This window comes from Scyliorhinus canicula, chromosome 6, assembly GCF_902713615.1.
Source record: "Scyliorhinus canicula chromosome 6, sScyCan1.1, whole genome shotgun sequence".
Taxonomy (NCBI): domain Eukaryota; kingdom Metazoa; phylum Chordata; class Chondrichthyes; order Carcharhiniformes; family Scyliorhinidae; genus Scyliorhinus; species Scyliorhinus canicula.
The window spans coordinates 74,827,709-74,841,436 of NC_052151.1; the positions used below are offsets into that span (position 1 = coordinate 74,827,709).

Genomic DNA, 13,728 nt, shown 5'->3' on the forward strand with positions numbered 1-13,728 from the left:
GCTTTTTTTAAAAAGTGGAGCAATGGAGAGTCCTTTGGAAAATACGGAGTGGATTTTGGAATGCGATCGGCTAAGTGGATATATTCCCACGAGAGAAGATTTTAAAGCCTATTTTGGGTGGAGAGTTTAGAAACCCTCATATGACAATCACCTGGGGGATTCTGAGTAGAAATCCGCAAACACTAACTTTGTGTGCTCATGAGACCATTGCGGCTTCAAATGTACATTCATTTGTATTAATCTTAAAACCTGTGTGTAATTGTTTAGCTAGAGGAGGAGTAATGGAGTATTGTGTTATGATCCATTTGTCTTATTTAACAAAAGTTTTTCTTGTTGTTAAAATTAATTAGCAGCCTTGCGACTCTGTTCCTCCATGTTTGATTAAAAATTATCGTCTTTTGCGCCAGGGTTTCATTCTGTAATCTTCCTGGGATCAACTGGGATCAGAACCAAAGACATGTGTAATGAACTCCAGTTAGCTTTATTGGTTGGCCAATTGGAGTATGAGCTCCCTCAATGATAGCTCATTGAGGGGGCCCATATAATCACCTGTGTAGGCTTTGTGAGCCAGTCTTAAGTTGACTGGACTGCTAGCAGCACTGTTTGTAGCTGCTCCTGTAATATCGTTATTGTAAATAAATATTGGTGTGGTGACGGAACTCCTGCCTCCCGTGGATTACTACAACATGATATATATGCTGACAATGCTCCATCTCTTGACCTCTTTACTATCTCTGTGACCATGAATTACTTGGATCAGCCACAATTTCTTCATCAGAGAATAGATATTCTATGATGGGCCTTTCACCTCCAGAGTATGTAAGACATTACTAATTGCTAAGTCAGTTGGTATGGATAGAATGCATTTTTGACTGCTTAATGAAGCAAAACTAATTTTTCAATTCTTGTTCGATATAAGAGTAGTGCTGGAATGTTGCGAATGTTATTCAACAATTCGAGAAAAGGGAGATGGATAAATCTAGCAACTGCATGCCAGTCAGCCTAGTATTTGGGAGAGTGGATAATCTTGGAAACCCTTATCAGGGATAACAGCCAAGTATTTGGGGGAATGGGTAATCAGACAACTTTATCAGGGATAACATTAAGCTTTAATTTGGAAAGGCATAGGCTTATCAAGGAGAGGCAAAGTCAAATTGTGTCTGACGGAAGAAGAGCATGATGGTGAACTACATTGTATTCTCCATATGTCAGTTTTGGATCACAGATTCTTTAATTTGTATAAACAACGCAGACTTGATTGTACAGAACAGCGTTGTAAAGTTCACCGATAATATGAAACTTGGCAGCATAGATAGTGATGTAGATAGTTGTGGACTTCAGGGTGATATAGACAGGATGGTGAAATGCGTAGAAGCACAGCAGATGACATTCAATGTAAAATGGGAGGTTTATTATATTTATAATTTTATAAGTGGCATCAGATTCGGATACAGCCCATTACCACATGTAGCAAGACCTGGATAACATTCGGGCTTGGACCCCATCCTGGGAGAGAACACCAGAAGCGATCATCTCCCTGGACGCAAAAAAGGCCTTCAACAGGGTCGAATGAATGTACCTCATCGAGGTACTGAAGCGATATGGGCCAGGGTTAACCACCTGGGTGAAACTATTGCACAGCGTCCCGTGGCGAGCGTACAGACAAACACCACCAACTCCGGATGATTCCGAATGCACACACCAGTTCCGACTGCACAGAGGCAGGGATGTCATTGTCCCCGCTGTTGTTCGCTCTGGCAATTGAGCCACTGGCGATCGCCCTCAGAGTGGCGACGCGGTGGAAAGAGGAGACAGAGAGCATAGTGTCTCACTCTATCCGGATGACCGACTCCTCTACATCACAAACCCCCTGGCCGGCATGGAAGGAATAATGAAACTCCTGTAGGAGTTCAGAGCCTTCTTGAGTTACAAGCTTAACCTGAGTAAGAGTGAAATCTTCCCTGTAAACCTGCAGGGGGGAGGAGCAGAGCTGGGGGGACTGCCGTTCAAACTGGTCCAGACCAAGTTCCGCGACCTGGGGATCCAAATAGCCCATGACTGGACATGGAACCACACGCAGAACCTGACGAGTCTGGTGGAGGAAGTTAAAAGGGACCTGCAGATATTTGGCTCCCTTGCAGGAAGAGTGCAGACGATCAAGGTGAACATGCTCCCCAGGTTCATCTTCCTGTTCAGATGAAGGCCTTTTTCAACACAGTTGATAAATTAATCATGGCGTTTGTTTGACGGGGGAAAATACCCGAGGATTCGAGATAGAAGGAGGAGGAATGTGGGAGGCCTGGCACACCTGAACCTCCAGTTCTACCACTGGGCCACACTGCAGAAAGAGTATAGGGATGAGCCAAGGAACCGGGAGGGGAGTGGGTGAGGATAGAGGAAAGTTCCCGTGCATGGACATCCCTCCGAGTGCTAGCCACAACTGCACTCCCACCCCCCCCCTGTCCAAATACACGAAAAGCCCAGTGGTCGTAGCTACGCTCCAAACGTGGAATCAAATGAGGCAGCACTTCGGACTAACCAAAATGTTCACCTTCGTCCCCGTCTGCAGTAATCACAGGTTCACATCCGCAACAGTGGACGCCTCCTTCAAAAGGTGGAGACAGGACGAGGGGACAGTGACGTTTTGGGACAGATACAGGAATGATAGAGTAGCGACCCTGGGGAACCCCCAGAGAAGTTTCAGCTGCCAAGAGGAAATGACCTGAAGTACTAGCAGGTTAAAAACATCCTCCGCACGGTATCAACAACGTACCTCCAGAAACTAGGACAGCCACTACTAGAAACACTATTGAATGCAGTCCACGTAAGGGAAGGGAACTGTTCGGACATTTTTGGACTGACTGTTGGAAAGGTATGCTCGAAGGCTTTGCTGGCTGGGGTAAGGGGTCGGAATACTCGGCAATTGCCGTGTCAGATCATGCTCCTCATTGGGCGTATGTGGTGCTGGAGAAGGGGGAAGCGCAGAGGCCGGGATGTGGGCTTTCGGGGGAACCAAGGATTCTGTGCCAAAATTGAAAAAATAATTGAGTATGTAGGTTTCAACTGTATGGGTGAGGTGTCGAAGGCAGTTGCCTGGGAGGCTCTAAAGGCAGGGGTGAGGCGATTTAATTTAAGGCCAGGGTGGACAAAGAGGGGGGGTTGGAGTGGCAGAGGGTAATAGATGAGATGTTGGAGGTAGATAGGAGTTATGCAAAAGATGGGGACCCAGCAAAGTTCGAAAAGTGGAAGGAACTACAGTCGAGCTTTGACCGACTATCTACCAGGAAGGCAGTACGCCAACTGAGATGAGCAAGGGGTGCAGTTTACGAACATGGAGATAAGGCGAGTCGTATGTTGGCATGTCAGCTGCGGAGGGAGGCAATGGTAAGGGAAATTGTTCAGGTGAGGGGTAGGGCAGGAAAGTTGGTGGTGGCTCCAGATCTGACTAAAAAGATTTTTGAGGAATTTTATGAGAGTTTGTACAGGTCAGAGCCACCTGGGAGATGCAGGAATTTCTAGATGGGTTGGAGTACCCGCGGTTAGGGGAGGGGGACAGGGCTGCATTAGAAGGAGCGATAGTGGAGCAGGAGATAAAGGATGCGATTGGGAGGGTGCTGTTGGGGAAGGTAGGAGGGCCGGATGGGTTTCCGGTGGAGTATTATAAAAAAATTCAAGGATAAGCTGGCACCCCTGATGGTGGGGATGTTTGACAAGGCGATAGGGAAGGAGGTGTTGCCACAAACTTTGAGGCAGGCATAGATTTCCCTGTTGCTAAAAAAAGATAAGGATCTGACGGAGTGTGGTTCGTATAGGCCCATATAACTTCTGAATGTAGACACAAAAGTATTGGCGAAGGTACTGGCTGGTAGGCTGGAGGAGTACCTCCCGACTGTGATAGGGGAAGATCAGATGGGGTTCGTGAGAGGGAGGCAGCGCTTTTCAAATGGTAGAAGGGCATTGAACGTCGTTATGGCACCGGCGGACGTGAAGGAAACAGAGGTGGATGTGGCATTGGATGCTGATAAGGCGTTTGACCGGGTAGAATGGGGGTACTTGATGGCAGTTCTGGAGAGGTTTGGGATTGGACCAAGATTTGTGAACTGGGTAAAGCTACTATATAAGGAGCCGAGGGCAAATGTCCATACAAACAACATCAGCTCGAAATACTTTTCTCTCCACTGTGGGACTAGGCAGGGATGTCCTATGTCCTCCCTGCTCTTTACACTCTCGATTGAGCCGTTGGCCATCGCATTAAGAAGTGTTGCTCGTTATGCTCTCCTTAATTTGCTCTGTTTTAATTACGTTTGCTCAAGAGTCGCCAGGTATCTTGTCCGGTTCTGAGACTGCTGGCATCGAACTGATATAGAATAGTAGCTAGCAGCGCCTATCTCATAGCGTGCGGTGACTTTAGACTTACGTGGCTGGTGCATGGCGGGTCTCTTGCCGCTGAGAGCCAAGGCCTAGATGAAGGTGAAGAAGAAGAGAGCGTTCTGTCTTGGGGGCTCCTTTTTATACCCCAAAGGGGCTTCGCGCCCTTTTGGGCGGTCCTTGAACTTGGCCCCAATTAATTGGACCATGTCCTAATCATTTGTATTGATTTCTCCAATAACGGGGTCGTTCCCCGATCGCTGGACGGGTCCTAGGTGACCTTTGGCCTGCCTTTGTTTTAGTCTTCACTGGCGCCGGGGAGTCTGCGCTGCTACCGATTGCTTAAATGTTTCTCTTTTGTCCCCGGAGATAGCTCATTACTATGCAAATGGCTTGTAGTATCGGTTTTGTCTGGGAGCTGCAAACTCCAATCCACCTGCTTGTTTCCTTAGCACTGTCCAATTTTCCCTTTACTCTTTGCAAGTGTCCATTTTGAAATTGGGACGTGGCCACCCCAGGTGGCTACAGACGTTCGGGGGAGGGGGGGGGGGGGGGGGGGGGGGGAGTGTGGGGCGCTCTGCAAGTACAACATTTCTAGTTTGGTGGGGAAAGTGAAAGCTGATCTGGCAAAGTGGGATGGTCTCCCTCTGTCACTGGCGGGTGGGTTACAGGCGGTTAAAATGAACGTGTTGTCGCGATTTCTGTTTATTTTTCAATGCCTGCCGATTTTCCTGCCAAAGGCTTTTTTCAGAGAGATTGAGGGAAGGATTACTTTGTTCATATGGGGAGGGAAGGTAGCCAGAGTTAGAAAGGTGCTGCTATGGAGAGGAAGGCAGGCAGGAGGTTTGGGTCTTCCGAACCTGGTGTATTACAACTGGGGGCCGAATGTGGAGAAGGTGCGGAGTTGGGTCAGAAGGGTTGATTCTCAGTGGGCAGGGGGCTGTGATTGAAAGCACTAGCAACAGTGCCGCACCCGATGGCCCCGGGGAAATACTCAGGGAGTCCGGTAATAATAGCTTCATTGAGAATTTCGAGGCAGTTTCGCCAACACTTCGGGTTGGGGGCAGGGTCAAGGAAAATGACGATTCGGGGGAACCACAGATTTGAGCCAGGGAAGTGGGGAGGACATTTTCGGAAATGGGACGAGAAGGGGATTAAAACACTAAAAGATTTGTTTCTTAGGGGTCGGTTTGCAGGATTGAAGGAGCTGGAAGCAAAGTATAGGCTGGAGCAGGGGTAAATGTTTAGATACATCCAGAAAGGAGATACAGAGCTTCCCGGTGGGGCCAGCCTCCACATTGCTGGAGGAGGTGCTGACGACAGGGGGACTGGAGAAGGGGATAGTGTCGGCGGTTTACGGAGCTATTTTGGAAGAGGAGAAGGCACCACTGGAAGGGATCAAAGCAAAGTGGGAGTTGGGAGAGGCTATGGAGGAGGGGTTCTGGTGTGAGGTGCTTCGGAGAGTGAATGCCTCCACCTCGTGCGCAAGGTTGGGGCTGATACAGCTGAAGAGCACACCTCACGAGGGTGAGGATGAGCCGATTCTTTGAAGGAGTAGAAGATGTGTGTGAACGCCTGCTAATCACGTTCATATGTTTTGGTCCTGTCCAAAGCTAGAGGATTACTGGAAGAAGGTTTTTAGGGTAATTTCTAAAGTGGTGCACGTGAATCTGGACCCGGGCCCCCGGGAGGCCATATTCGGGGTGTTGGACCAGCCAGGGTTTGAAACTGGTGCGGAGGCAGATGTTGAAGCCTTTGCCTCATTGATCGTCCGAAGGCAGATTCTGATAGGTTGGAGAGCAACCTCTCCACCCTGTGCCCTGGTGTGGCGGGGGGAGCTGTTGGAATTCTTGACTCTTGAGAAGGTTAAGTTTGAACTGAGGGGAAGGATGGAGGGGTTCTACAATTCATGGGCATTATTCATTATGCACTTTCAAGAACTGGTTGACATCGAACATCAGTTAGGGCGGGTGGGTGGGAGGGTTGGGGGGAGGGGGGGGGGGCTGTGTGTGTTAATGGCGACTATGGGTGATCCCTAATTCCTTTTTAATCATTTGTTTATGTGAATATGTTAATGTTTGGGGTTTGGTGGGAGGATGGGATCGTTGTTATTTATATGGGGATTGACATATTTGTTACTGATTGTTGTTTATTGTTGGTGGGTGTAAATTTGGGAGAAAATGTAAAAACGGAGGAGAATAAAAAATATTTTTTAAAAAAAGGTATGCTCACCCCTGGATGAGACAAAGAAGAAGATGGAGGGAGGACTCTGGATCGAAGAACTGCTCAGGGCAGACTTCACATGCCTAAGGCTGTGCCTAACGCAGCTAAAGGTGGTGCACAGGGATCGCTGAATGAGAACGTGAATGAGCGGGTTCCTCCCAGAGATGGAGGATACGCGTGAACAGTGCCAGGGAGGCCCGGCCAATCACACTCTCATGTTCTGGGGGTGCCACAGATTTGGCGGGTACTGGATGTTCTTCTTTGAAGCCTTGTCCAGGGTTGTGGGGGTGAGAGTGGAGCTGTGCCCACTAGTGGTGGTCTTCGGGGTATCAGAGCAGCCAGAACTCTTCACGGGATGAGAGCTGATAACCTAGCCTATGCCTCCTTGATCGCCCGCTGGAGACTCCTGCTCGGTTACCGATCGGCAGCACCACCCAAGGCTGCAGACTGGCTGTCTGACTTGGCGGAATTTCTCAGGCTGGAGAAGAATAAAGTTTGCCATCCGTGGGTCGGGAAAAGGCTTTCACAGGGCGTGGAAGCAGTTAACCAACAAGATCTGTTTGTAGCCCGCAACCAATAAAGTGGGGGAAGGGGACATGGCGAAACAAGGAAAAGAAAGAAAGTGGGGTGAGGGTGAGGGCTTGGTGGGGATGAACACACCCAAGTGGAATACGGAGGACAGGCAGAAGGAAGGAAAACTGCTGTCAAATTAATGCCTGAACCACATACATAAACCACTGCAAAGATGTGCTTTGCCAAGTCTGGCAATGTAAAATCCGCAAGAGAAGTATATTCGTTTAGTGGGCTATTGTTACAGTCGTTGGTTAAAACTTCTTATTTTGTTGGTATGAGCTGGATTTGTTTGGCTTTGTGAATTTGTGATGTAAAATGTAAAAACCGCAATAAAAATATTTAAAAAAACATTTGGGCTTGGGCTGATAAGTGGCAAATAACATTTGAACTATGCAGATGCCAGGCAAAGAGCGTAGAGTCATAGACATTCACAGCTGGAAGGAGGCCATTCAGTCCATCATGTCCCAGCTGGTTGATAGATAGCCATCTAGTGTAATCCTACTTGCTAGTTCTTGATCTGTAGCCTTGTATGTTAAGGCACTTTAATCACAGAATTGTTATGACGCAGATGGAGGCCAATTGGTCCATCATGTTTGCTGGCTCTCCCAATGAGTAACTCGCCTAGTGCCAATTTTTGCTTGTCCAAATACGTAAACTGTCAGGAGGGTTTCCACACTGACTACACTTTCAGACTGTGTGCTTCAGAGCCCACCACTGTCTGGGTGAAAATCCCCTCTAAACCTCTTACCTGAATCTATGTCCCCTGGTTATAGCACCCTCAACTGAGGGGGAAATAGGGCCTTCCTATCCGCTCTATATAGACCGCTCAAATTTATATACTTCAAATATGTCTCCTCCTCAGCCTCCTCTGTTCTTAAGAAAACAACCTGAGTCCATACAATTTTACCTCCTAACTAAAATTCTCCAGTCCAGGCAATCGAGTGCAATCACATATTTCCTATAAAGTGGTGACCAGAACTGCATGCAGTACTCCAGCTGTGGGATAACTCGTGGTTTATATTGTTCCAGCATAACCTCCCAGTGCCTTGGCTAATAAATACAAATATCCCTTATGTTTTTGAGACCACTATAGCTAGATGTCCAAATACCCCGAGGGATCTGTGAATATGCCGTCTGATCCTCCATGTTTAAATATTCTACTGTTTATTGTGTGGATGTCCTTGTTGGCCTTCCCAAGATTAAACTCCATTTATTACTGTATCATCCACCTGACCAATCCTTCATGGATATCTTCCTGCAATTTACAGCTTTCCTCTTCATTATCGACCACATGGTAAATTTTTGGGCGGGATTCTCTGAAAATGGGGCTATGTCCCCACGCCGGTGGGAAAACCGGGGCCCGGCACGGAGGAAAGAAGGCCCCCGCGCAACCAGCCCAGCCGCCGATCGGTAGGCCCTGATCGCGTGGCCACCGTGCCCCCCCCCCCGGAGTCTGATCCCCCCCCCTCCCAGGACGGCCCCGCACACTTACCTGCCAGGTCCCGCCGTGTGTGAGGTGAGTAATCCACGCTGGCGGGACTGGGCAAAACTTGTCGGCCACCCGGCCCATCGGGGCCCGGAGAATCATCGGGGGGGGGGCTGCTGTCAACGGCCCCCGACCGGCAAGGTGGGAATCTCGCCGGCGCCGGAGAATAGGGAAACAGACGGCGGGGAGGGATTCGCGTCTCCCCCCGGGGATTCTTCGACCCTGCGCATGGTCAGAGAATCCTGGCCTTTGTATCTTATGCAGACCTCTTACTTATACCCCCTTTTTGTTCTACTGCAAAACATTTGATTTGTACCAGAAAAAGAAAAGGATGATACCTGCGGAATCTACTGCAAATAGCCTTGCAGTCACAAAAGCCATCTATCGATTATTGCCCTTTGTTTACTGCCTCGGAGCCGGTTTCGGATCCACCTTATAATTTTGCCTTGGATTCCATCGGCTTTTATTTTTGTGACCAGTCTACACTGTGGGACCTTATTAAAAGCCTTGCTGCAATCAATATGAACTATACCAAATACATTTAGCTATTAACTCCTTGTTACCTCTTCAAAAAAGCATATGGCTGAAAAAAGACATATTGTTGAAGCTTTGCATCATTCACTCATCAGGACATAACATTTTCAAAGGAAGCACCGATTTTTTCGGTTTATTAGGGTGCTGGTTCGCAAGTATTTTCTGATTGGAGGCGTGCCATGGAGAATGCACCAAGGAACAATTTTGCAAACAAAAGAAACATGTCCAGGCATTTGCCATTTTGAATTAAACAAAAGCATGGGGGACAATAATGCACTGGTATAATTCTCTATCGCAATGCCTCAACCAATCAGAGAAAAGTTGCCAAGCAATCAGTATGTCTCTTTTGTCAGAAATGCTGAAGTTCTGTACTATCAAGAAAGTATTTAATTTCAATTATGTAAGTCAGACACAGCCTTCCTGTAACACGTTCCTGCTGTCTGACTTGGATTAACCAGTTCCTTTCTAAATGATGATGTGTATTGTTGCTCAGATTTATTTTTCCAATAATTTTGCTACTACAAATGTTAGATTGACTGGCCTATAATTACTTGTCTATCTTTATCTCCCTTTTTAAACACTGATACAATGCTAGCTGTCCTCCAGTCCTCTGGCAGCACACCAAAGCCAGAGAGGATTGGAGAATGATTAACCTCTAATACCTAGAAGCATAAGGGTAACAGATGTATGGGAACACCATCACCTGTAAGTTTCCTCCTCAAAGACACTCACCATCCTGACTTGGAACTATGTTGCTATTCCTTCACTTTCACTGGGTCAAAATCCTGAATCTCCCTTCCTAACAACACCCTGGGTGTATCAGCACTCCATGAGCTGTAGCAGGTTAAGAAGGCTGCTCACTAACATCTTCGTGAGGGCAATTAGAAGTGGGCAATCAATGCTGGGTTTGTTACCAAAGCTCACATCGCACGAACAAATACAAAAGGACAAAAAACTAGTATCTGGAATTAAGTTTGATTTTTATTTTTTCCCCCAGCATAATGGGCTCTAAGACCTCCTGCGCTTTAAGATTCCATGATTTTGCGATTCCTGCCTTGCTGACCTACACTGGCTCTTAGACCGCACAGCACCTCCAATTTAAAATTCTCATCCTGGTATTTAATCCTGTCAAGATCTTGGTCTCCCCTATCTATGTGACATCCCATAACTTGTGCACTTCCCATCCAGAAATTTCAGTTCCTTCAATTCTTGACCCGTGTGCATTCCCTACTTCTTTACCTCAGAATTGGTGTCTGTGCTTTCAGCCATCCAGGCCCCTTATTTCGAAAAGCCTAAATTTACTGCCTCTTCCCCTCATTCTCCTCCTTTGGGATCCTTCTTAAAATCCAACCATTTCTTTAAAGCTTTTAGTTATCTCCTAATATCTTCTTTGGACTGGTATTTATTTTTGTCTGATTACTCCGCTGTGAGGCCTTTTCCCATAAAAGCAATGTTACATTAAGCATGAGCTGAAAATGTTCTTCCAGGAGTTCAAGTGAAAATGAAAATTTGTTGTGTCCACTATTCTGCTTCATGGAGTTATACTGACAACACTAAAATCTGTTGTAAATTGAGACTAGTACCTGAGGAAACTGTCACATTTTTAATTGACTATGCATTGTGTCTCTTACACTTAGGGTTGCAGTCCAAGCTCACAAGATCAACATTCTTTGAAACATTTCCAAACTACTCGCTTGGACCCACACTGTATTATGATCAGTTTGGACACATGGACTGTTTGGTAAGGCAATACAAATAATAATAGTGTTATAAGTGCAATTTATTCATTATCACAATTTGAAACATAATGTACAATTGCAAATTAATGAACTTACCAGACACCCTTTCTTTTCCTGTTTATTTTAAAACATTTTAAAATTAAAAAAAAAAATTTAATGTACCCAATTAATTTTTTCCAATTAAGAGGCAATTTAGTGTGTCCAATCCACCTACCCTGCACATCTTTGGGTTGTGGGAGCGAAACCCAAGCAAACACGGGGAGACTGTGCAAACTCCACACGGCCAGTGACCCAGAGCCAGGATAGAACCTGGAACCTCGGCGCCGTGAGGCTGCAGGGCTAACCCACTGCTCCTCCGTGCTGCCCCTTCTTTTCCCTGTTTGACTAATTTTCTTTCCTTGTCTCTTGCTGAAGCTGGTAATTCTTGGTGGGTGTAGCAGTTTGGATAGCATCACAGTTGAGGCCATTTTAACATGCATTTCTAGCAGGAGTCCATAAAAATTAGGAGAGAGAAATAGATAATAGTTTTCTTCTTGTGCACGAAAGATACATCTGTACATCACCATTAGATCAGGCTGAAGAAAATTAGACAAAAAGACAAGGCATCTTGGGGATAAGCAATGCTGAAACTGGAAGCTTTGTTATTGCTCTGTTATTCACAAGGTTTCCTGAGCTTTTCTTCCTGTTAAAATCATTGACCTTTCCGTCGTTTTCTTTAGAACTGAATTTGGAATGATTTATCGGGTCTGGCTGTTGAAGCTATGGCTCAATTTGAAAGGAAATTGGATAATTATTGGAAAGGAAGAATGTAAAAAGATACATGGAAAGTAGCAAAATGGAGTTAATGTAAATAGTTCAATTTGAAGAACACAGTATAAAGAACCAGATAGTCTTCATAAACTGCTCAGTGCATTGGTGGTAAAAGGCAATTTATCTTGTGAAGAATCTGACCCTGTAAATCTTCTTAAGTTTTTGCTTCTTGGGCTTTCTTATATCAAATTCCATTTTCTTTCTTACAGTTGCAAGCTAAATATGTATCACATAATTGTTGTGACGCAAAAGGAGGCCATATGGCCCACCGTGTCTGCACCAGTGTTCCAAATGAGGATTATGACTTTGCAATATTGCACTGCCTTTTCCCCATGAACTGCATATTATTTCTATTCAAATGTCCTCTTGAATGCCTCAGTTGAACCTACCTCTGCCACACTTCCAGGTAGTGCAGAGGCCAGAGGGTGCTCAGCCTTTTCTCATTAGAACGGAGAAGGATGAGGGGCTACTTGATAGAGGTTTATAAGATGTTCAGGAGAATAGATAGAGTAGACAGTCAGATACTTTTCCCCCGGGTGGAACAAACCATTACAAGGGGACATAAATTTAAGGTGAATGGCGGAAGATATATGGGGATGTCAGAGGTAGGTTCTTTACCCAGAGTGTAGTGGGGGCATGGAATGCACTGCCTGTGGAAGTAGTTGAGTCGGTAACATTAGGGACCTTCAAGCGTCTATTGGATAGGTACATGGATTACAGTAGAATGATGGGGTGTAGATTAATTTGTTCTTAATCTCCCTCTCTCTGGGCACGTCTCCCTCTCTCTGGGCACGTCTCCCTCTCTCTGGGCACGTCTCCCTCTCTCTGGGCACGTCTCCCTCTCTGTGGGCACGTCTCCCTCTCTCTGGGCACGTCTCCCTCTCTCTGGGCACGTCTCCCTCTCTCTGGGCACGTCTCCCTCTCTCTGGGCACGTCTCCCTCTCTCTGGGCACGTCTCCCTCTCTCTGGGCACGTCTCCCTCTCTCTGGGCACGTCTCCCTCTCTCTGGGCACGTCTCCCTCTCTCTGGGCACGTCTCCCTCTCTCTGGGCACGTCTCCCTCTGGGCATACCTCCCTCCCTCTGGGCATGCCTCCCTCTCTCTGGGCATGCCTCCCTCTCTCTGGGCACGCCTCCCTTTCTCTGGGCACGTCTCCCTTTCTCTGGGCACGTCTCCCTCTCTCTGGGCACGTCTCCCTCTCTCTGGGCACGTCTCCCTCTCTCTGGGCACGTCTCCCTCTCTCTGGGCACGTCTCCCTCTCTCTGGGCACGTCTCCCTCTCTGGGCACGTCTCCCTCTGAGCACTTCCCCCTCTCTCTGGGCACGTCCCCCTCTCTCTGGGCACGTCCCCCTCTCTCTGGGCACGTCCCCCTCTCTCTGGGCACGTCCCCCTCTCTCTGGTCACGTCCCCCTCTCTCTGGTCACGTCCCCCTCTCTCTGGGCACGTCTCACTCTCTCTGGGCACGTCTCCCTGTCCCGCCCCCTCTGGGCACGTCTCCCTGTCCCTCTCCCTCTGGGCGCGTCTCCCTCTCCCTTTCTCTGGGCGCGTTTCCCTCTCCCATTCTCTGGGCGCGTTTCCCTCTCCCTCTCTCTGGGCATGCCTCCTGCTCCCTCTCTCTGGGCACGCCACCCTCTCTCTGGGCACGCCTCCCTCTCTCTGGGCACGCCTCCCTCTCTCTGGGCACGCCTCCCTCTCTCTGGGCACGCCTCCCTCTCTCTGGGCACGCCTCCCTCTCTCTGGGCACGCCTCCCTCTCTCTGGGCACGCCTCCCTCTCTCTGGGCACGCCTCCCTCTCTCTGGGCACGCCTCCCTCTGGGCACGCCTCCCTCCCTCTGGGCACGCCTCCCTCCCTCTGGGCACGTCTCCCTCTGGGCATGCCTCCCTCCCTCTGGGCACGCCTCCCTCTCTCTGGGCATGCCTCCCTCTCTCTGGGCATGCCTCCCTCTCTCTGGGCAAGTCTCCCTTTCTCTGGGCACGTCTCCCTCTCTCTGGGCAC

General features: G+C 48.0%; 1 protein-coding gene across 6 annotated transcripts in view; it reads left to right on the plus strand.

Annotated features, from left to right (window-relative positions):
- usp45 (ubiquitin specific peptidase 45) overlaps positions 1–13,728 on the plus strand; it is a 370,776-nt gene that overhangs the window by 59,614 nt on the left and 297,434 nt on the right. For all 6 annotated transcript variants that reach the window (XM_038799526.1, XM_038799531.1, XM_038799527.1 and 3 more), the window contains one exon: positions 10,822–10,925. In XM_038799526.1, the coding sequence (XP_038655454.1) occupies positions 10,822–10,925 (104 nt within the window). The remainder of the gene's footprint in view (positions 1–10,821; positions 10,926–13,728) is intronic.